Source organism: Apteryx rowi, unplaced genomic scaffold (assembly GCF_003343035.1).
Source record: "Apteryx rowi isolate R43461 unplaced genomic scaffold, aptRow1 scaffold_99, whole genome shotgun sequence".
In the NCBI taxonomy this organism is placed as follows: Eukaryota; Metazoa; Chordata; class Aves; order Apterygiformes; family Apterygidae; genus Apteryx; species Apteryx rowi.
The window spans coordinates 532,573-554,626 of NW_020451304.1; the positions used below are offsets into that span (position 1 = coordinate 532,573).

Genomic DNA, 22,054 nt, shown 5'->3' on the forward strand with positions numbered 1-22,054 from the left:
GGAAATACTGGCTAGTACAAAAAAGAAAAGGGATGCAAATTCCTGTGAGAAAAAGAAAGCCACAAATTCACAAACAAAAAGCTACTATTAGTCTGAGTTTGAATTGGATTTAAAAGGGTAAAAAGTTTTACATATCCACTGCCAAACCACTAGTCAACTAGTCTCTTCTATAATTATTTGACAAACAGCAAATACCAACACAGCCTTTATTTTTCTCCCCAGGCTTTTGCATCCCTGTTACACACAGAATGTGGTACAGAGAAGAGACACTGAACTTTGCATGGTCTGATATACCAGCTTTATGCTTCTAGTAGTAAGACCATTCAGAAGTACACTTAATGCATTTTAGGTTATGTTTGGAAGTAACCTGTTTCTGATTTCTCTCTCTCAAGGCTAGAATAGCCATAATAGTAGGAATACTTCAGGGTGGCTTTTTTTTTTCTTCTTTTTGAATAGTTAGCTGAAGCACTGTACAGGAAAGGTACTTTTATAAATATATGTAGTAAAGACAGAAACACAGAAATGTTCAGAACTGCTGGGCATACCGATTTTCACACTTTGCTAATTTAGACTAAACAAAAGGAAGACAATACAATGTCTGAGAGTATTGACCTCAAAATAGTTCCGACACTCCTAAGCGTACTTTCTGAAACTGCACAGTGTTCCTGGGACCTACTTCAAACTCAAGTGACTATAAGTAAGGCACTGAAATAAACAAATCATTTTCTTCAAGCTTTGCTCATAGTTGCAAGAGTATTTCATGCAGAAAATTTTTAAGGAATTATTTTTTCCAGAATCAACTTCTATGACAGGAAAGCTAGGCTAAAGATTGCTCTGGTTAGTAGCTTCTGCATGCCGTTGAGATTCCTCCAGATATTTTGAAATCTGATCCCAGGCTGGTCCCACAAATACCAATAAGACACTTATCAGTCATCTCAGATTGGTGTCAGTGCTTTTGGTGAGCACTGCCTCTTCTCTTGAAGATGTCCACTGCCACTATCCACAAGAAGGTGCACTGACACCGTCACAGTCAGGGAGATAATGTAATGCAATGCCTTGAATGCACAGGTAGAGATGCATGAAATATAAAAATCTTCAGAGGTATAGCAGCCATTTCCTCTTTGCCAATTTTAGAGCATTCCTTGTCTCCTTCTATTTAGCATTCCTCTACTTAAGACAACTGCACAGATAATTTTATTACAAAAGATGGTGGTTCTTCAAGAAGTGGATCCCAGATGGGTCCTGTTAAACCAAGTATAACTTTGATAAAAAGAATAACCCTGATGGTGCACTGGAGAAAAGAGTCAGTCTCAGATTCTCTTTTTCTCTGTGCCATAGGCTGGATGTGTAGTGTTTGGAAAAAATGTGAAAACAGTTCTTCTAAGCAATCYGTATTCATTAACATGGCAGCAATTCCCTCCCCTGTCTGGAGAAGGTATGTGTGGCACAAACCATAATCCCCAGTTCTAATGATCACGGTTTAAGTGCCTCTTGATGTTCTGTGTTTTCACAATACATCTGTGGATAGTAATAGACTCAGTCTAGAGAGCTTTGGTCCCTTGACAAATGGTCTCCACAGAGAGCAAGCAGAACCAGGGCACTTAAATAACACCACAGTCACTAATGATATGATTATGGAAGATAATAATGCAACACGAATGACTCTCAGCAGTTTCCAGGAGTTAAGACTCATGAGAACAGAGCCTATTAGAAAAAAAGCACCCAATTTCTAATTCACACTGTTGCTATGATATATAACCTTTTTAAATAGATGAAAAAAAAAAACAAGACAACAGAAAAAGCTATTTTAACATAAATAACTTACTCTCAGCAGGCTTTGTGGTCTAAAGGACCTGTGGTAATTGAGATCCAGAGCCACAAAAGCAGTTCTCAAGTCTGGTCATCTCATCACCCTACATTATACACCATGATGTCAACAACTTCAGAGAGGCAGAAGGAACAGTCTATGCATGTCTAGCAAGAGAGACCATGTGCAAGTGCACAATTCTTATAGATGAACATACATTAGATTAAGAGGGTTTTTTCCATCTGGACATTTTCCTCCAGAAAGTTTTTCAGAAAGCCACTGAGCCCAAAGCCTTATTTCACTATAATTCTTTTTACTGCTAAGATTTTTTAAATCCTGCTCTGCATAGTTATTCAAAATCAGTTCCCAAAATGCCAGATAACATTCACCCAGTCACTGAAATATGACAATTGCAATTCATATGGTAGATCATGCCATAGTTTGAGATCTCACTTTCATATCTTTTTCTCCTAGTCATTAAACTTAACTTCACCTTTATTTTCCTTTCAGTGCTTCTATTTTCATTTTTTAAACAATTATTCTTTCTCCTCAGTGTTCATTCATTTTTGATATCAAATCACCGCTTAAATAAAGATCTTAGAAATGCCATAGTAGATTAGAGACACATAGATGTTTTCATGTTTCCCCTCAGTTACTGTAAACTTGTGCAATTTTTTTTTTTAATAAATCAAACCCTCTCAACCCCCTCCAATGTCTCTCTCATGTTTTATGAGATTTCCTCCTGGGGAAGGCACTGAAGTTCAAAGCTGGGGAATGTTCCCACTGTAGTCAATGCAACGATAGATGCCATTAGCAGGAGGACGTACATTTCTATCTATAGTATAAGCCTTGTATGGATTAAAGCATTTAAAAAGTGGAGCCTTGTGCACTGCTCCCTAGATCTTATCCCCAGATACTCTCCAAGGTCACTAATCCAGCCTTCCTCAGTGAATCTGGGACGTGGATGGTAACTGCTACTGAGAGAATCTGTTATTCTAATCCATTTTGTTCATACTACATGATGAAACAAGATATCTCCATAATTCAGACAGAAAGGAATCTCCCTTTTCCTCAAACACTCAAACCAGGAGCTGTGGAAAGACTCATACTAAACCTTTAGGGCAGTACACAATCTCACTGAAAAATGAAGTGAGGCAGCAAAGTGACATGTTCTTTATTCTCTCATTCCATTTCCATTGCATCATGGAGCTGAAAACGGTGGCATCCAAAGCTACCTGTGGTCCTGGGCTTCATGTCAGAAAGAACATAACAGACTATACTGGAGGTTTGCACAGATGATGCCTCACAGACAYGGGTATCGCATACAGAAAAGAAGTCACGCACGTCACCAGGGTTCTGCTTGGTGAAGTTCATTACTTCATTCCCACCAGTGCAGCAGCCAAGGAAGGAAGGGGGATGATGTTCTTTACTCCACTCGAGCTCTCTGTACCCAAGAATGATAAAAACTCCCTGTGGAGCTTAATATCAGCCCTATCAGGAGAGTGCAAGGGTCAGGGAAAAGCAAGTTCAAGAAGAGTTAGTGAATGTACTGCAAAGAGCATGATGGGAATGGGAATCTGAGGAGGAATGTCCAACAGATAATGCCTCTAGATGAAGGAGTGAGGATAGAGCGGTGAGACTCTCACCATAAATCAATACATTGTTTGTCCTTTTGTTCGTCTGTCTAATCTCTGCTCTGAGATCTTTCACTCTGGGCAATAAAGCCCTCCACTGCCTCCCAGTCTGAACTCCTCATACTCTCCTGGTTCATGCGGTGTTTGTCAATGCTATACCTGCTTTTTCTGAAAACTGCAGGAAACTCATTCTGCTGCTTCAGAAAGAGTAACAACAGCGGACAGCCTCATCAGAGAAGGAACCAAAATGACAAAGCTTTTTCTTAAATGTCATCTGGACAGTCATGTCAGTAGCAACACTACTCCTGCAGCCACATATAAAGCTAAGACTTCCACTGTCCTCTGAACCATGGACATATTTTCCTCTAGAGGCTAATAACAAAAGGAAAAACAAATAGACCCAGACTGCCTTGCATACCTCCTGGGTGGCCTGCTATCTGATACACAGTTGGCCCCAGTACTTGGGTTCAGCACAGAAAAACAAAACTCCTTCTCTTTTCTATCAGGGAGACAATAATTGTCGCTCTTGGTGCCCATTTGGTACTTGCAGAATCAGGGTAGGGCTATGTATTTGCAAAGCCACATAATAACTTCTAAAAGCTGTACCCTTAGTCCTGCCTGGATGCAATCAGAGGAAGGAAACTATAGGCTGCCTTTCAAAGATTGCTTCGAACAGTGAACTCTGATGAGCTAGACTGTTTTAAGAGAAGTGGAGGAAGCTCATCATATGTGACATTTAAAACAAAACTGGACAACACTGTAGGGAGAAATTCTTACTCAAGAGATGAGTTTGATGGCTTAATGGAAGTTAGACTTGGAAAAGGTGTATTTCATGAATCATTTTCTGAGGACTGGATGGAAATGTTCCCCCTACGCCTTCTAAACAAAGACCAGGAGAATTTTAGAAGCTGAGACACAAATATGTATAAATCCAACACAACACAGAAGATGCAACTTTAGGGGACAGCACTATAGCCTTTCAGGCAATAATGCATGATCGGAGACCAAACTCTAATCCTGTCTTTATTGCTCCTAAGGTGGGTATAAAGCCAAGAGCCTTCTCTGATATCTGTCCTTCTGTGAAATTTGTTTGAGTCAAATGAATATGCCAGTGTCATGATACAACTCAAACTTTTCTAGATCAGATTATTTAAAGGGAAAGCTACTGTCTTTCTTCCTTCGAAACTCCTGACTGGTACAGACAACGTTTCATTAGAGCTAGTTATGAAAAAAAAAATTTTCATTATTTACTTTAAAAGATAGACTCTGCTTTTATTAAAGATTTGTTCCAGGGTGCATATCATGTGGTGACAAATGCTTTTGTCTTCTGCTCTAAGTAACAAACAATATTATTCTTAAGAAAGAAAAATCTCAACATTATATCAAACCAAGAATATCCTGCACACCCAGCATATATCACAGGATGAACTGTTGTCTATAACTGCCAGCTACAGCTCAGTTACAAGCAAGGCCAAAGGTCTAACTCAACTGTATACAAACGCCAGCTAGAGCTGGATGAGCGCAGCAATGGACATACAAGAACTGGCTGAGTCGTTGTGCCTGTTTGGCAGTGAAAATCAGTCTGCAAAGAAATGACACATTCTTAAGCAATCAAAATTTGTTTTGTACAAAGCTATAATTCTGCTGAGCTCCAGCTGATTACAAAGACCTGGGCCCTAAGTAGCAAGCTGTATTTGATCAAGGTCACAGGAGGAAATATTTATTTAGTTTTACAGAAGTGACCAAGGAAAAAGCACTCACAATAGCACAGCACAGAAGCCTATAGAAAAAAAACACTAAAACACCATTTCTAAAATTGATGCCCAGCTTGGAGCTGCTGCCTGTGTACACTGTTTCTTACCTTCAGTGACCTTTGATACAGCAAGTATTTCAGCATTTGTAAATGAATCATTTATGACCACGTAATATTGGAGACCGCAGTGTTAAAGAAATCTGAAGAAAGGAAGAGGTTGGAAATGTCCAGTAGAAGTAAACATGTAAACAGCAGCAGACTGAAATGCACATATTTCTTTGAAGTGACACTGCTTACTGCACACAAATAGGATAATGATGAATTATTCTCCAGATTACCTGGTAACCTTCGGTCTTCTTCTGGCACCATTTCAACAGAGCATTCCTCTTTGAACCGCCATACTCCCGGGCCAGGGCTGCCAATGGGTCCTTTCTTTCCACACTAATCCAGGGAAGGACAAGGGAGAAGAAGATAAATATGCTTGAAGTCTCCCTTTTATTTTTCAGTTTGTAAATCATATCCCTATGACAAAGCAGGATGGCACCACAGAACCTAAATGGAAGCCTAACCGTGATAACTTTCAGAGCGTACATTCTATATTTGTCTTCAAATGAAACAAATCAGTTGGTATCACTACATACAGACAGCTAAAAAACAATACATAGATATTTGAGAGTATGTCCCCCAGATGGTATGTTTTAACCCAGCATTTCTGCTATTACTTTCATCAGCTTTACACATTAAATTTTCAAGTAACCTCTTTGCTTTACACATGGAAAACTGTGGTTTAGGGTGAACAATTGAAAGAAGCTACCTAAAGAATATGGAACAACAAATTCACACCCAATCAAGCTGCTGCGGAATGAGTTCTTCAATAAACTGTAAAATTTGGAAGCTGTATTGCAGCCAAGGCCTAGAGGACAGTTAAAGGCCAACAATCAAAACACTTGCATTGTCTCCACCCTACAGCTTCTACTATTGGGAGAAACGGTGGAGATCAGAGGAAATATGTTTTCCCAAAGCAGAAGAAAATTATGTGTCTAAATTCATACTTTAGCCTTCCCTTAGACAGAAAAGCTTTTAGCTTTAACTCACAATTATATGCAAAGCTGCATTACAATAGTTGGGTTTGACCACTAGTGTATGACAGGATTCTGGCATAGAACAGTAAGTAACTCCTGAAAAATTGCTATCCACAGTTTATATTGATTGTTCATTTTATAGATAATTGTGGTTATTATAATCTGAATTTTTATATTTGGACATGGCATAGCTCTCACAGCCTGGTAACTCAGAACACATCTATCTGATTGGGAAGGCACTGGACAGAGTAGCCAGCAGTGTTTCCTCTAGTGACAGGGGTCCACTAGACTAGAACATTTATCTTGGTGCCAGGTAATGCTGTCAATCTTTCCAGCACGCTGTTTTTCCCAGACAGCTGAGCTGGTACCTGAGTTTGCTTTGGGGTTTCAAGCTGCTGGGGGTGGAAGTAAGCATTCTGCTGCTGAAGGCCATAGGGGGTTTGCTCAGGGATTCCAGGGAGGGGCTTTTGCGGAGGTAATGGTCTGGTTTCAGCTCTTCATTTCTCCCCTTCAGAAGGTCTGTGGGAATAAAAAAAAGCTGTCAGTTTGCAGTCTGGGGAATTTGATTAATCACTGTCCTGCCACCCAGCACACAATATGTAGTCTGTTGTTTTGATTCTAAACAAATGTACTCATTTGTTCATTAAACACACATGGGGCTAGGAAACCTTGAGCAGATTAGARGTGATCATAACAAGGAATGGCTTTGATGATTTCAACAGTACAGACTGCCTGGTTTCCTGTGATTGATACTCCTGCTGGGGGGTAGGGGCCTCAGGTGAATGAGGGGAAATACCAAAATCTACAGTCTTAAAGGTTCAAAAGCTGATCCCCAAATATCTTCACCAGATGACTGACCAGCCCTACTATAATATTTTTTTTCTGCCATTAGTAGAATTGTAACAAGAAAGCCTCTTACCACTTGAATACAACCCAGCTCAAGCCAGCAGTAAAAAGCATTTATTATCACTTCATGCTTGGCATCCTATCTAACATGACATTGAAAAGTTGCAATATATTCTTAGCAACTGCATCTGTATTTTTATTTTATATATATATATATGTGTGTGCGTGTGTGTAAAAATGTGTATATGTATATACATATGTATAAATAAATCAACAGAATGATCAACATCAACTTTTTCTCCTCCTTTTCAGTTAACTCCCTGTTGTGAATTTCTCCTCATCTCAGCTTCAGCAATGCCTGGTATCACTGAATTAGTCCTAAATTTCTTCTCAGCTGGAGTGTACTAGCAGTTGTCAAATAAACACATCATTTCAAATGGAGTATGGTAACCATAGGTGTGCAGCTGCCCTTGCTTTGACTCCTGAAAGTGGTAAGACAAAAGCAGCATTTGAAGCTGCTGAGAGCTATAGGCAGTTCTGCACCTTCTCTAGCACAGCAGAAAGGGTTGCTAGGTTCCCATCTACTAAGGAGTGCAGATGGAAAAGGACAGAATCAAGTCGCAGGAGATTCTGTCTCCAGTACAGTAACTGGGCCTTTGGCAAAACTTTGCTGAGCTGGATTGCATATACCTTGCTCAGTCAGGACCATCCTTCCCTCCACTCCCCTGTCCCTTCTTTGTATGCACAATGAATCCATAACAAATAAGAAGTAGCACATAACATATTTTTAAACCATCGCATACTGGAAGATGGGAAACAGAAACATTAGACTTCATGCAAAGGGAGACCCTCACCTCCAAACCAGGTGAGTTTATTCAGAAGCAGTATTTCCACAGGCACCCTGTGTATGAATATTTTGATGTATCACCTCTCTGACATTTGAATGCAGTATAGAAAGCTGCTTTCATGTCTTTTTTAGTTTTCCACTACACACTCCATGTGTTTATGATTTTTCTAGCTCCTCTTTCTGTTGGATTTATGGGGAGTTTTCAAATGTTTCTCCCAAATGTCTCAAATGTAAATAGCCACACCAATCAGACAGGCATCCAGTGAATGATTTTTGGGACTGTCTTAACCATATGAATATTCTGTTTAGAGAAAGAGATCTACCATAAAGGCATATCAATAAATAAAATTTGAACATTATAAAGAGGAATGTAGGTTTCTCACTAGCCTTTAAGGATGGCCAAAACACGCATTTTAAAATTGTGATTAACATAATTGGACTGGCTAATGGCATGGCCCAATTAGAAAATTCTGTGCCAGTCAGTCAGGATGCATTCATGCTGAAAGCACAAGAAAGGCAAGGAGAAGAAAGGATGCCAGATAGGAATAAAGGCTATTGGAAACATCTAATTGCAAAGAGAAGAGGAAGAAGACAAAGGTATATTAGGAGCCCTTTGGAAAGAGACGTGGGTGAACAATCAATCATATGAAGAATATGCAACATGATTAAGGAAAATCACATCCTGTTAGCTCCATCTATTTGCACTGTTCAAAGGGACTTTGTGGTTACTGGCTTGAATTATACAGTAGTGCCTGAAGTGGTGCAAATAACAGTATCCAGCCTTGTACGTTGAGTCTCACCTGCAAGAGTCATATACTTTCTTTAACTTATTTCTGGCAGCAAAAATCTGCTAGAAATTCCAGGACAGAACCAGTAAACTTCTGATTCTAGCTGAAAAGATCATAGCCAAAAATCAGCTCTCTACTAAGTAATCCATCCTCCTCCCCAACAATGTAACATTTGGGTCATATTAAAGACCTCACAGGACCCTGCTGTGATGCTAGTCAGATGGAACCAGCCAGAAGATTATTATTATGGAGACTACTTCATTCTGAATTTCCTTGGGGATATTTTTTAATTCAGTGTTGTTTATATAGGGCTTGCATCAACTGCCTTCTAGGATTATTTAGATTGGAACCAGAGCTATTACAGTAAGCCTTTAGCCTTTATAGTAGGCCTTTGCTGAGGATTACTGGAACTAAATCAAACACAGGTACAATGAGAAGCTGTAGATATGGGAACTTGTTAGATATGGGACCATAAATTGTTACCATATAGTGGCTAATAAAATACCTGTTTATTTCAGTAGATTTTCACAGAACAGTTGCCCACAGGACAATAAYAGCAAGTATACACAGCCTGAAGTGGGATATTTATCACTAGAGACTGGCATTACATTACACACAGTTGACAGATTACTTCTCTATACAGTAAATTGATAGAGATTAAAATGGTCTTACATACTGTTTAAGATCAGAGTACATATTCATGCAAGACATTTTCTGGAAGCTAACTGACACAAATAAGTAAATGCTGTTTGTTCCATTGATAACTTTGGCTTTCTTAGCATTTACTCTTGCAGGAGAAGCCAGTAGCACAGACAGGATGCTGTTATTTGCTTATGTTACCATTCATCCTATAACCTGGTTTGTTGTTCAGATCCACTATCTCTTCATCTTTGAATGYTGAAAGTGGAATCTTAGCAGATTATCTAAAGAATCTAAAAATGAAGACATGTTCTAATTTCTCTCTTGTGCTAGCAAACTAATGCAGAAGACCCAGTCTACCACTGAAGGAGTTATGACTGATTTTTTGTCCCTTCTTGCTGTTTCACTTAGGTTTGGCTAGAGGAATATAATATTCTTCTGGCCTTAAAAAATGAGTAATCTGATGGAACAGCTATATTCAGGACTAGATAATCAAAACAAAGGGCTCTAGAGAAAAGAGGAAAGGAGCAGTGGTAGAAAAGAATATTATATGACAAGAGAACAAAAGCAAAGTGTGAAATAAAAATAAATGCATCTCTTGAGAACTCTCAAAACAAACTATTTCAAGCCCAAATCTGACTGCTCCTAAAACAGTTGCATCTGTATCTGAAATGTTTGATGTATTTCAAATGAAGCCCAATTTAAAAACAAACCAACCCCCAAAAGACAGTACTTTGGATTTGCTCCAGATACATACATGCTGAACAAAATCTAATCCTCTCCAGTTCCACTTCATGGATTAGAGAGGTGCCATGGATATTCTGGAATAAAGAGGGCGAGTTTGTGTTGGCAAAGCACAGTACTTCCGTTCTTTTCTTTCTTTTTTTTTTCCCCTAAGGCTATGATAAAGATGGGAATGGAAGCAACATAAAATTAGTAAGATCTCTAAAACAGAGGCTTTAAAGATACTTTTTCATGTTTCCTTTGACCATACATGAAGTGGACAAATGGCCCAGACAGGATCAAAGTGTTAATGACAAGCTTTTGCTGGCAACAGAGGCAATATTTGTGCGTTTACTGCAATTTACCTGCAAGAGGAAGGTCTGAAAGATCTGTGTGTCTGGCAACTCCTTTGCTGGCTGTTTTTCCATTATTATAAACAGAATGTCTCTGTTAAACAAACAAATGTACAAAAACAATCAAGAAATACTAGCCATCATGCTTAAACGGGCAAGCAAAAAGAAGAGATACTTCTGCTATCTCAAGACCACAAAGCAGTTGGAGGGATACAGGAAGCTTTCCGCAAGGTATCTGCTTGTACAAAGAGCTGTCTAAACGGTTGTGAAAAATAAAAGGACAGGAAAATATTCTTAGTTGGTAATACACTGGTTCCTATACTATTCTCATTTTTATTTGCACAGGTTCTTCTTTTGCCAAATATAATCTAGTGTCACAAACCCAAAGCAAGAAATTTTGTTCCTAGCACTGCCTCTGTCCCCAGCATCTTGAATCAGACCAGAAGGATTCTTGTCTCTGCAGCCCCTGTGCCAGCTTTCAGCATTAATACCCGCTCAGGCAGGCATTAATAGAAGGTTCGCAGACATCTGCTTAATCCCATTCTTTAAACTTCCTCTGCTGATTCTTTGAAGGAAATGTGCTCACATGCTTGCTAAGTACTCTTTCAAAGTCACCCCTTTCTTCAGAACACTCCCCTAATGCCCTAGCCTCACAACTAGTTTTTCCCCAGATTCAGAGGGAAATTTCCTTATATAATTCTAGTAGCTTCCCCTTTGACCCTACTTAGGACAAAATGGGTCATAATTTTTAGAAAACAGATCCTAGTTGGCTTAGACTAGAAAAATACCTCAAGCTGCTTCATATATGTATATAAATAAAATCAGCAGCACAATTGAAAGATAGAAAAACAGCTCTTGAATTTCCTGAGAAGTGACTGCAGACAACAAGGCAGGGACAAGGAGCTTTGTCACCCTATAAACTGTCTTTTATAGCATGAATGAACCAGTTATAACTTGTGATAGGATGACATTTATTTCTTTTTAGATGTATTTACATTACCTGCTAGTTTTCAAACAGTATGCCAGTGCAAATTTTGTTTTGCATAATATATGACCAAAGTCAAACACCAAGGCCTTGGCCTTAACAGATAAGGACAGCAACCTACTCTTCCTGAGAAAGTAAGAAATAAAGTTGATGATATGAAAGCTTACCTGATTTGAAGTGAGGCATTATTTAACAGCTGTGAGGCTAACTGATTTTAGGCGGATAACTATTTTATTCTTTTATACAGATAAATCTCAGTAAAAGAAACATTGTTTCAATCAGTCTCTAAAGCTACTCAGTAGGGATTCATAAAGGCTTTGGTTGTATCCGGAACATCTACAGACGTATTTAGAACAGTGACTGGTTCATCCAGTTAAAAAACGTACAGTGGCTTCTCTAGCCTAGAAAGGTTAGCAGTCTGTTGGTATGCTACCTTCAGTATAGGTGGAAATCAGGAAGCACAGCACGTCTGCTTTTCCGTCATTCACAAAAGGAGTATTTTCAAAAACATTGCACCATAGATTTGAAAGTTACTAACAGAAACCAGTGCCATGACATGAGAAGAACTACATTCCAGAATGGTTATGCTCCAGGAGAAAAAAAGGTGTAAGAGCTCCTCAGTCAGAGGTATATGGACTTAYTGGATAACTTGTAACATACATCTTCAGAACTTACTATCCCTTGTCTCTCAAGACACATGCCAACTACCTAGCTCAATCTGATGCTTCTCATAACTCACTCCCAATGATCAAAACCTACTTTTCTGGTCAATAGTGATTAAAGCTCAGAACTGTATTCCAAAGAGTTTACATCCGTCCACTAAGACCCCTGAGCTGAAGACAAAGGCAAACTCACTTTGATCCTTTTTGTTAGAACTACAGTGTTTGATGTTCCACAGCAAATAAACAGATGAGTTTCCCTTTCCCCTTGTCTACATATGCATGTTGGCATGCTGAAGCTGTGTCATGCTGTAGTGAATGCTGCATCTACCCATTTCAACTCTGCAATGATGGAAAGAGCTCCTTGTACCTGCATGGGGGAAACAGCAGCTGCTGGGGCTGTCCTCACAGGAATTCCACTTAGAGGGCTCCTGGGGACCTTGTGAACTGGGATATTCTGTCCAGTGCTACCTGCAGGGGAAAATCATGGAAACATCTGTATTTCAGATTCATCTCCTTTCTCACTCATGTCAGAACAGCAATCACTAACATACTGACATTCCACAAAAGTATTTATGCACCAAGGGCTGACAGAAAACATCCATTCAGAAGCAAGAGATGACACAAAATGACAAAAATTAGCTGCTCACTGCTTCAAGAAGGCTTTTTTACTACAAAATACAGTGTTCAAATACCTGGGCATCCTAAGTCAAATGATTTAATCAGTGACTTCACAGTGGCTGCAGATTCTGATGGTGTGGGAGATGCTCTGCTAATGCAGACTCCATGCCAGCGGTTGGTCGTATCTGCTTCTAGGGATTCTACCTCTTCAACTGTCAGCCTGCAAAGCAGAAACCAAATCAAAGTCAGTGCAACAGGAAGTGCAAGCAAAGATTAAAGGTCTTCATATGTAGTAAAACAAATCCAACAATGCACATCTTTTATTGTAATGCCCATAACATGGACCCAACTCATTATTACAATGTTCATGTTCTTTTCCTGGAGTGCCTGGCAAACATTAAGTCGTTGCGTCTCACAAACTTTTTTGTGTTGTTAACCCTACCATCCCCATTCAATTCCCTGTGCTCACACAGGATTGAGGGTTATCATGGAAAGAAGCAGTTTTGAAGATGACTTGTGAGTAATCATAGATAATTACCTGAACACAAGCTTTCAATACAGCACTGGGGCCAAGGGGCTAATGTGGTCCTCAGTGTATAAACAGGAAAATAACTAAAGGGAAAGAGATATTATTTTACCCTCTGTATTTTTAATTGGCGTGACCACTACTGGAGTAATTGTTACCAGTTAAAATGTTACAGTTGAAAACAAAATAATAAATTGGACAGGGTTCAGACAAGAGCCATGAAAATCAAATCAGAAAACACATTTTATAATGAAACACTTTGGAAACTCAAATCTCAGAGCTAATCAACAAGAAGGTATGCTGAGCAAATAAATCCTCAATCACAGTCCATAAGCAGGGAAATAAAACTGATAACAAATGCTTCATCCTAGCATACAGAAGAATAATAAAATTTAATGGCTAGAGTAAAGATGGACAAATTCAAAATAGAAATAAGGCCTCCATTTTAACAGTAAGGATCATTAAGTTACTCCATTGACAGGAAATTTTCAAGTCAAGATTAGGTGCTGGACTTAAAGAAATTAGTACAGGGAAGTCCACAGCTGTGTTAAACAGCAAATGTAATTATCTAGTATGACTGTATAACACTTCTGGTCATACGTTTTATGGATCTGGCTGGCTTTGCTTAGAACTGGCTCTGTACTTACCTTGTAGCTCTCAGGGTAGACTTCGAGCATAATTATCTAGCTTTACCTTAGGAAAGCTGCAATTAGATAACAAAGTCCAGTCACTTAAAAAGAGAGTCTTTATTACATTGTTTTTCTGAATGCATAGTGACCTACAGGTTCTGGGGCACCATCACTTTCCCCTCTTCTGAAGTAGAGTAGGCACCAAGAGCGATGTGAACAGGAAAACAGCAATGATTTCAGAAGAGGGCTGGAAGACCCCATCAGAAACATGCCTGCAAGGTTGAACAACTTCTACTGAGCTAAAAATAGAAATCAGTCTTTTTTTTTTTCCTTTTGGCATCACTGCCTACAAAATGCAAGGGGCTAAAGGGTGTCAATGAATAAGAGAATGAGTGACTCATGCTTCTATTTTTGGCAGAGCTTAAGGAGGTGCTGTCTTTAAACGGACATGGCTATTTCTTTGCTAATTCATTCTAGCTCCTTGTGTGCCAGGGGAGCCTGCAGAGGCAGATGGCTAGAGAAAAAGTCATTTCATTTCTATTCTCCATTTAAACCAATAAGGAGGACAGGCAGACTGGATGAGATTCACTAAGCTCTGAGGGAGCCAGTGTTTTGCTGACTAACTTTAACTTCTACCCTTCATTTTTTCCTCTATGGCTTCAAAAACATAAACAACAAATCAACAGGCAATAGCATCTGCACTTTATTTATAAGAAAACACAAAAGCTAAAGCAGTCCTGCTTCTAATAAAACATGGGGGAGGAACAGATTTCCGCCCCAGGATGCCAAGATACCCAATGCAATCCATTTCACTTTCAAGAACTGAATACACCATTATGCAAGAGCTCTGTCTAATTATCCAGGTAGGGAGAGTATGAATGAGGTTTGTGAAATATTATCAGAGTAAGAAGGGAATAGTAAATGCCTGTAGGCAAAGTGGTAAATCTTGAGAATAAAGCAAGCCAAAGGTATGCCTCAGGCAGCCATCGCATCAGCAGGACAGTGGGAGTTAGTTCTAGGTTTTATTTGGACAGAAAGAAACTATACCAAGTGGTAACACATTATAAAGCATGGATGGCTGCCAGCGTGATATCTCCCTGGCTCAACTAACCTACAAATCATTGGTCAGAATTTAACTCTGAGAACAGCTCAGATCTCTCAGACTAGTCCCCTCAGGCCAGCCTTTGATTGCAAAAGCACGCAAACATGTGAAATAGAGTAACTACACCAGCCCCTACGCCACGCCACAGAAAAGTTTGAGAAATCATATACCGCTATACTGTCATTGTACTAAGTAACTGCGAAGATTCAAGTACTAGAGCTGCTAATGGTTCCAGTTTTGTTAGGATGCTTCCTGTAATCTTAGTCTGTATATTTGTAGTAGGCTTATAACGCACTTTGAAATAACCTCCTAAATTAAACATAATCACTTTAGAAAACTGAGGCATCTCATGCTGCAAATCTCGGCATGAAAGCTATGTAGAATAGTGCTGAGACCATTTGCTTCAAATAACATCGCGCAGGCAAGCCAACAAGCCACACAGTTACAAAACTTGGTGAGTACTTTTCATTTTTAAAGAGAAAAACCTGTACGATAAAGGGAAGCATGTATGCATACATATATATATATATATTTTTTTTTTTAAGAGAAGCAGAAGCAGCACAACTTGCATTAAATTCAGGAGGACAGTATAGGAGAACATGACTTAGATTAATGATAAGCCATACCTTCAAACCAAAAATGACTCCTAGTGCATAGAATTAATTTAGCTTAGTACAGCTCAGGCCCTCCAGGAAGACTAACTAAGCCCTGACACAAAGAGGATGGAGCTGAGAAAAACTGTCATCTATGGCTGTATGCTTTCCTTGAAACAAGGATGAATGGTTTACATAGTTAAAAGCTGCAAGTGCAGCTGGCTTAAGTGGAGCAGCTCCAGGAGGAAGCAGAGCACTTTAGCCACAAAGGAATTCAAATGTGCAGAACCCTCTTCACACAGCCACTGCCTAGTTTCATTTCTTTAATGGCAAGGTTTGGATTACGTAGACCATAGAGAACCAACAAGGTGTAAACCTTACTGTGTTTAATGTATGGATTTTGGCAACAGCAGCCTTCCTGTGTTCAGAAATTTCTGAACTGCTCTGATGATCTCTTAATTACAAGTGCCCTAGGACCCCAGAACCATATTTTCAGGAATAATTGCTCTGCAATATAGTCTTTGACACAGTTCCTGGCACTGTTGTCGTGAATCCTCCTGAACTCCAAAGGACACAAATAAGAGATACACACAGCTGCTGATGCACAGAACAGAAGAGAGGCCAAGAGCAGGCAGCAGACAATTCCAGACACTGACACATTTATTTGGCACTTCAATATATATTTCTTAAACATAAAAATCAACATTCAACAGCTGCCAACATGGAAAAGAAAGGCAACACAAGTGTGCATATGCATATACACTTCTGTAGCATGGCACAAAGGAGAAGGTCATGTCAAAGCCATGACAGCTCTCAGAATTCTCTAGCTTAGCCTGCTCTGAGACCAGGCCCCTGCTAGGTCTTCATGTCCAAAAGCAAAGGATGGGAACCCCACAGCCAAGACAGGAAGTTCCAGTCCTAGAATGAATCCTGATGGTCTCCTGGTAGAGATGGCAACTTCTTAGTTTCTCTTTAGCATCCAAGTAAAGCTCCCTCCAGGTGTCTCCAGTTGCAAAGCTGAACACAAGCAAATTCTCCCTGATCATATATTTCACCTGAGTTTAGGGTATGAGAATGACTCCTTCTGAGAGGATATTTATTAGGGGCTTGATATATTCATTTCCTTTCCATCTGATCTCTCCATCGGCAATTCTCTCAGCCACGACAAACCTCACGTGGGATGTTCTCTGCTGAAAGCCAGAGCGGGACACCCTGCTTGGGCATCCCTGCRCTTCCTAGCACACACTGAGCCAGATACGCCACCCGGTGGCGAGTGCAGCGTCAATGCAATAGCAAACCCCTAAACCCGTGAAAGCAGCTGACGCTGAATAAAACACCTCATGTTTCTAGGCAGGTTTCCTGTTGGATTTCAGTAACCTAATTTCCATGTGCAACTCACCCAACTGCAAACTCAGGAATCACTTGAGTTTGCGTGTGCATGTATGCATACAGATCTGTATGCATATGTATATTTAGACACACACATATAGATTTATGAATATAGCATTATATGGAGAACACATAATGTGTATGCATTAAATTTTACGAATTAGACATACACAGTTTTATTTTTGTTTAAATTTAAAATGGTATGTTTGAATTTCTGTTTCAGGGAAAATACCCTATCCCTCCAAAAAAACCTATCAGTTATTTCAGTCTCCAAAATCTCTGTGATTACTTCCTATGGCTTAGTTGGTTTAAAATGAATTCAGAACTTTTTCCGCCTCAAGGAGTCTTCTGAAGAGGGAAGCCTTCTGAAACAAACATATAGGCTCCTGCCCATGGGGAGAAGGTGGACCTGAACAGCATTCACACTTTGCGATACACTTGAGTTTTGCAGGGCAATAATAAACTGGAGGTGCTTTCTCCAATTGAAACTTCCCTTTTCAACTGCAAGTTGAAGGCATGTCCTGAAGTGTCTCACAAGCCTGGCTTTGCTTCCATCCAGGGCTGTGTTAGCTGGTAGAGATCAGGCACCTATGGAGATACAGACAACAGTGGGGAAAGTTATAAGAAGCAATATGATGCCTATTCTGAGGTACAGCTCTCAGTATTTTACAGCTAATCATCCCATCATCACTAAATAAAGAGGAAAAAGGGAAATGCTGGTGGTGGTGCTAGGGCAGTCTTGAAGGAATGTCCTACCACTCTGGGGCATGATGTGCAAAACAACAACACAAAATACAAGAAAACCTATGTTGCTCGGATAGGAAGAAATTAAATATGTAGGGCAGGGAATCAATTTCAAAGGACAGGGATGGCAGTGTTCCTGGCTTTCCTCTCCTCTCATCAGTTAGTACCATTCATTCAAATTAGGTACATGAAGCTGCCCAGGCAACTAGAATTTCTCTACCTCAGTCAGAGTTTCTGTTTCAAAGTTCTTACACCAAAGCAGTTGGAATAATCTCCATTTGATACCAAAAACCCTGATGAGTGACTAAATACAGTAAAAAGCAATTCATCAAGGACCCTGCTCTGACATTCTAGTTTGCTCATTTTAAGTGAGAGCAGAATGAACTGATCAGACCTCTGTAAGACAGAACAGCTGCAAAACACAAGCACAAATAAGCAGCACATCAGCACATACAGACTGACAGCAGGTTTTAATACATGTAGAGTACAAGCTTAATTCCAGGAGAAAAAGCACATAACACTGGCCATGCTGTGGCATTTGAGACTTTAGGAGGAAGAACAGAAACATTAGTGGGATATGTTACAATCCTCCTTTTGAAGATTTGGTTAGATTTTTTCATTATTCTAGGAAATGGCTCATTTAATTTTGGATATAATTTCTCTGTCTTCTGAGTACTACTCCCAACCCAACTGTCTTCCCTCCATGTTCTTGGTTCATGGCATTTAGTGTTATACTCCCACTGCACATGCAGCGAGACACAGAGCAGCAAAATCATTTTGAGAACTTGGAGACAGAGGAAAAGATTCAAAGAAAGACCTTTAAACTTTCATGGTTGCTGAATACTGTATTGCTAGAACAGGCTTGGAAACGTGTGTGTATGAAGCCAGAGGGCCATCCTTAACTAGGGTCCTTCTTGCAATAATTGTCTTCCTTTGCATTACAGACCCAATATACCTTTTTTTTTTATCCCACCACTTAAATATTTGTTTCTAAAACAGCTAGAAAAAATAGTTTATTTCCAAGGCGAGTTTTCTGAAAAGAGGAGACTTACTACAGGATCATAGGGTAATTCAGGTAGGAAGAGACCTCAGGAGGTCATCCAGTCCAACCTCCTGCTCAAAGCAGAGTCAGCTATAAGGTCAGACCAAGTTATTCAGGACTTTATCCAGTCTGGTCATTAAAACCTCCAAGGATGGAGACTGCATAACCTCAATACTCACCACCTCTGAGGAGGCAGTTACACAACGGTGGACTGTAAGCCTTTCCATTTTATTGCAGAGAAATAACATTAATTAGGATGTAAAATATCATGAAAGACTGTCCAAAACATGTGAGTTAATCAATTTGTAGGCTTCAATCAGTACTAATTTGGGACAAGTGAACTCCTCTCCTCCTTATTCCATTTCTTGTTTGATGCTGGTCCAACCTCCCCCCAACATTCTTAGTCATAGAATTAGACATTTAATCTGTGTTAAAGATGCCTTTGGGAGGCTCTTACCTTCATTCAGATGAACTCTGATGACCTCATCTGGACTTTTTCTGCAAGTTCTTTGGTTGTTCCTGAACCAAAAATGACTTTTTGTCTGATTAGAAGACTGTAACGGTGAAATCAAACTTGGAGGCAGGAACTCAGGCAGCCACAGGCAAACATTATAATGGCAGGATGTCGTAGGAGATAAATTGGCTTCAAGATCAATTTACGAGGTGGAGTCTAACGACCCTCAAGAGATGGCTGAGATTTTGCCAAAAAAACCTTTGAGTAGCAAACTATTTGGAAAGTACGTTTTCCAACCAGAGCTTAGAAATCGGACAGGAAACTTTCACCAGGGACTGTCGGATATTCGGTTGAGTGCATAGCTGCTCAGCATTAGCAAATATGAAGGATACTTTATAGATTGTTTTAAGGTATCGTACTAGAAACCATTTTCACCAGCACTGAGCGTGCATTAAGAGTCACCACATGTACCAGAATCCACTGCTGATTCTGAGCAGTAGCATTTGAGAATACTAATTATCTTCTCCATACCACTTAATGATGAAATTTTGTCTAAATACTCTCTGAATGGACACTGTGACACACAGAGACAAATCTGTTATACCTAAATTGACAGATGCAAAATTAGAGCTTGGCACCTGTCTTTGAAAGAGAATATATGTTGCACACTATAGATGATATTTTTGCCTTCAGGTCCAATGTAATATTCCAAGCAAGCTAGACAGATAGTCAAACAAAAACAAAAGACAGACATACATCTATTTATACGTATGAGAAAGACAGGGAGGGACAAATGCTAAAACTGACAATTAAATATGTCAGAATATGTCCTTCTGGAGCTATGTATATACAGATTCTAGGGATCTAATTTCAAAAGCAATATTTACAGCTCAGGCTTCTTATGCCAAAGAGCTGACAGTGCAGCCGTGTTCCTTATACATGGAAGATAAACATCCCAATTTGCAAATTAACAGATCATCATCTATTCAATTTAAATAAATTAAATACATTTGTCGTCAGACTAAACAACAAAGGAATAAAGAGGGAAATGACAAGTTTATGATTTCTGCCTTTATGTATGGATTAACATCTAAATTGGGAAAAGCAGTTGTGTTCCTTACCCTACTCTGAACAACAGAAATTTCATTAAGGACAAATGAAGAAGGAAAACAGGGCCCAGAAGTTAAGTACTGCCTGGTAATCATTTGGTTTTAATATATACTCTGTGGTAGCTTTTTTTGCATACACTGGGGATTCTGATAATGAARCTGGAGGTTAAACACATTCTTTTATTTTTCTGAAAAAGTATTTCCATTCCTTCCATCCAGCAATTCTGATCCATACACCTCCACACAAAATCCCTCCCATCTTTTTACTCCCATCTATCGTACAGCTTCTGTGGAAACTCTTGACTGGAAAACTGTGAGAAAATACAAGGAACATAAGCTGGACTGTTATTCTACCTGGAAGGAATGACAGGATTCACCATGCTCCTGTTGCTATTCTATCAGTTGCTATGGACCTACTGGGAGAGAGATTAATTGGGACAATCTAGAGTAGCAAAGCTAATTTGGCATATATTTTTGGTAAACAGTTTCATTGTGTTATGTTGTCTTTCTTCATTGACCTTGTACAAATTTTCATCTCTACAGCCCTGGCACATTTTGCGTCAATGCAATAAAAGAGCTGAGCACTACCTTCTTTATAAATGTTAGTTCGTCTTTCTAATGCATCTTCATTTTCATCCCATACTGTTTAGTATGACAATTGTGGTATGACTTTTGGAATGAAAGGGGCTACGTAAAAGGTCCTGCACTGCATAGAAGACACATTGTAAAACACACGTATCATTTCCAACCTCAACTGTATCAGTCACTTTTGTTCTTACCATGTTCCCATGGAAGGAAGCCCCACATACAGTGCTCACCATGCTGGGGTATATCTTTAGCTCACAGGATCCCAGACTCCAGTGTCATATTTACTATTCCCCCTCCAACTACTGAGGCTACAGCAACTGTTTTGCAAGTGAGTTCACTGTGTTACAAAATCACTTCTGCACTAAATGTTAACTCAGACCACGGTTCAAACCATTTAACATGGCTAATCACACAACAAGTTTCAAACTAAGGACAGGAGATATGAGGTGAGAAATCCTAGTACTCGCATTGATCATTCAGTCAACAAGTATCAGGTTTGCAGAACAAAGAAGTCCAGCTTATTCTCATTTTAGTTTGGACATATATAGTCCTTGTTCTCCTTTCAGACTAAGTAGTTCTCTTCTGGATGTCCCATTAAATATATGCAGTCAAACAGACTTTTCTCAGATGGTTTAATACAACTGCACAGAGATTGGAATAGAGTATAAGGAACAAAGCTATGAGGGTTATTGGCAATTGTTATTAAATAATATTTGCTGATTAAAACCTTCATGGCCTATTTGGCAGAACTAGATCACCAAAAAGAAAAAGAACGGAAACATCTTAGAATAAAACACAGCAACACCTGTCAGAAGAGTTAAAAACAGACAATATGCACATTCAAGCCAACGAATAGTTACTGACAAAACACTGTTTGCATGTGTGTTAGCAGTCACAGAGATGAAATCTTGGTCCTTGTAAGTAACCAACCTGTTACTGCCCTTCACTTCATCCAGCTCCTTCTGCAGTCTGGCACTTTTCTCCTCTTCCTCCTGAAGTTTCCTCTTTACCACACGCAGCTCCTGCTGGGCTTCACACTTAATATCATTGGCTACAACCACTGCAGTCTGCAGATCAGCTTGAAAACGCCTCCACTCTTCTGTATCTTCCTAGAAAGAGCAATTACAACCCAAAAGTGCTT

The 22,054-nt window shown here is 39.5% G+C and overlaps 1 protein-coding gene across 3 annotated transcripts in view; it reads right to left on the bottom strand.

Annotated features, from left to right (window-relative positions):
* SPECC1 (sperm antigen with calponin homology and coiled-coil domains 1) overlaps positions 1–22,054 on the bottom strand; it is an 84,631-nt gene that overhangs the window by 13,884 nt on the left and 48,693 nt on the right. For 2 of the 3 annotated variants that reach the window (XR_003251852.1, XR_003251851.1), the window contains exons 7-9: positions 21,844–22,022; positions 13,276–17,564; positions 12,873–12,957 (exon numbers count right to left, since the gene is read on the bottom strand). Coding sequence is in view for 1 of the 3 variants with exons in the window: in XM_026055342.1 (XP_025911127.1) it covers positions 5,533–5,635; positions 6,645–6,795; positions 10,485–10,566; positions 12,487–12,587; positions 12,812–12,957; positions 13,911–13,930; positions 21,840–22,022 (786 nt within the window). In the remaining 2 variants the exon portion in view is untranslated. Of the gene's footprint in view, positions 1–5,532; positions 5,636–6,644; positions 6,796–10,484; positions 10,567–12,486; positions 12,588–12,811; positions 12,958–13,275; positions 17,565–21,839; positions 22,023–22,054 lie in introns of those variants that run through there. The other variant, XM_026055342.1, reaches the window with a different exon arrangement.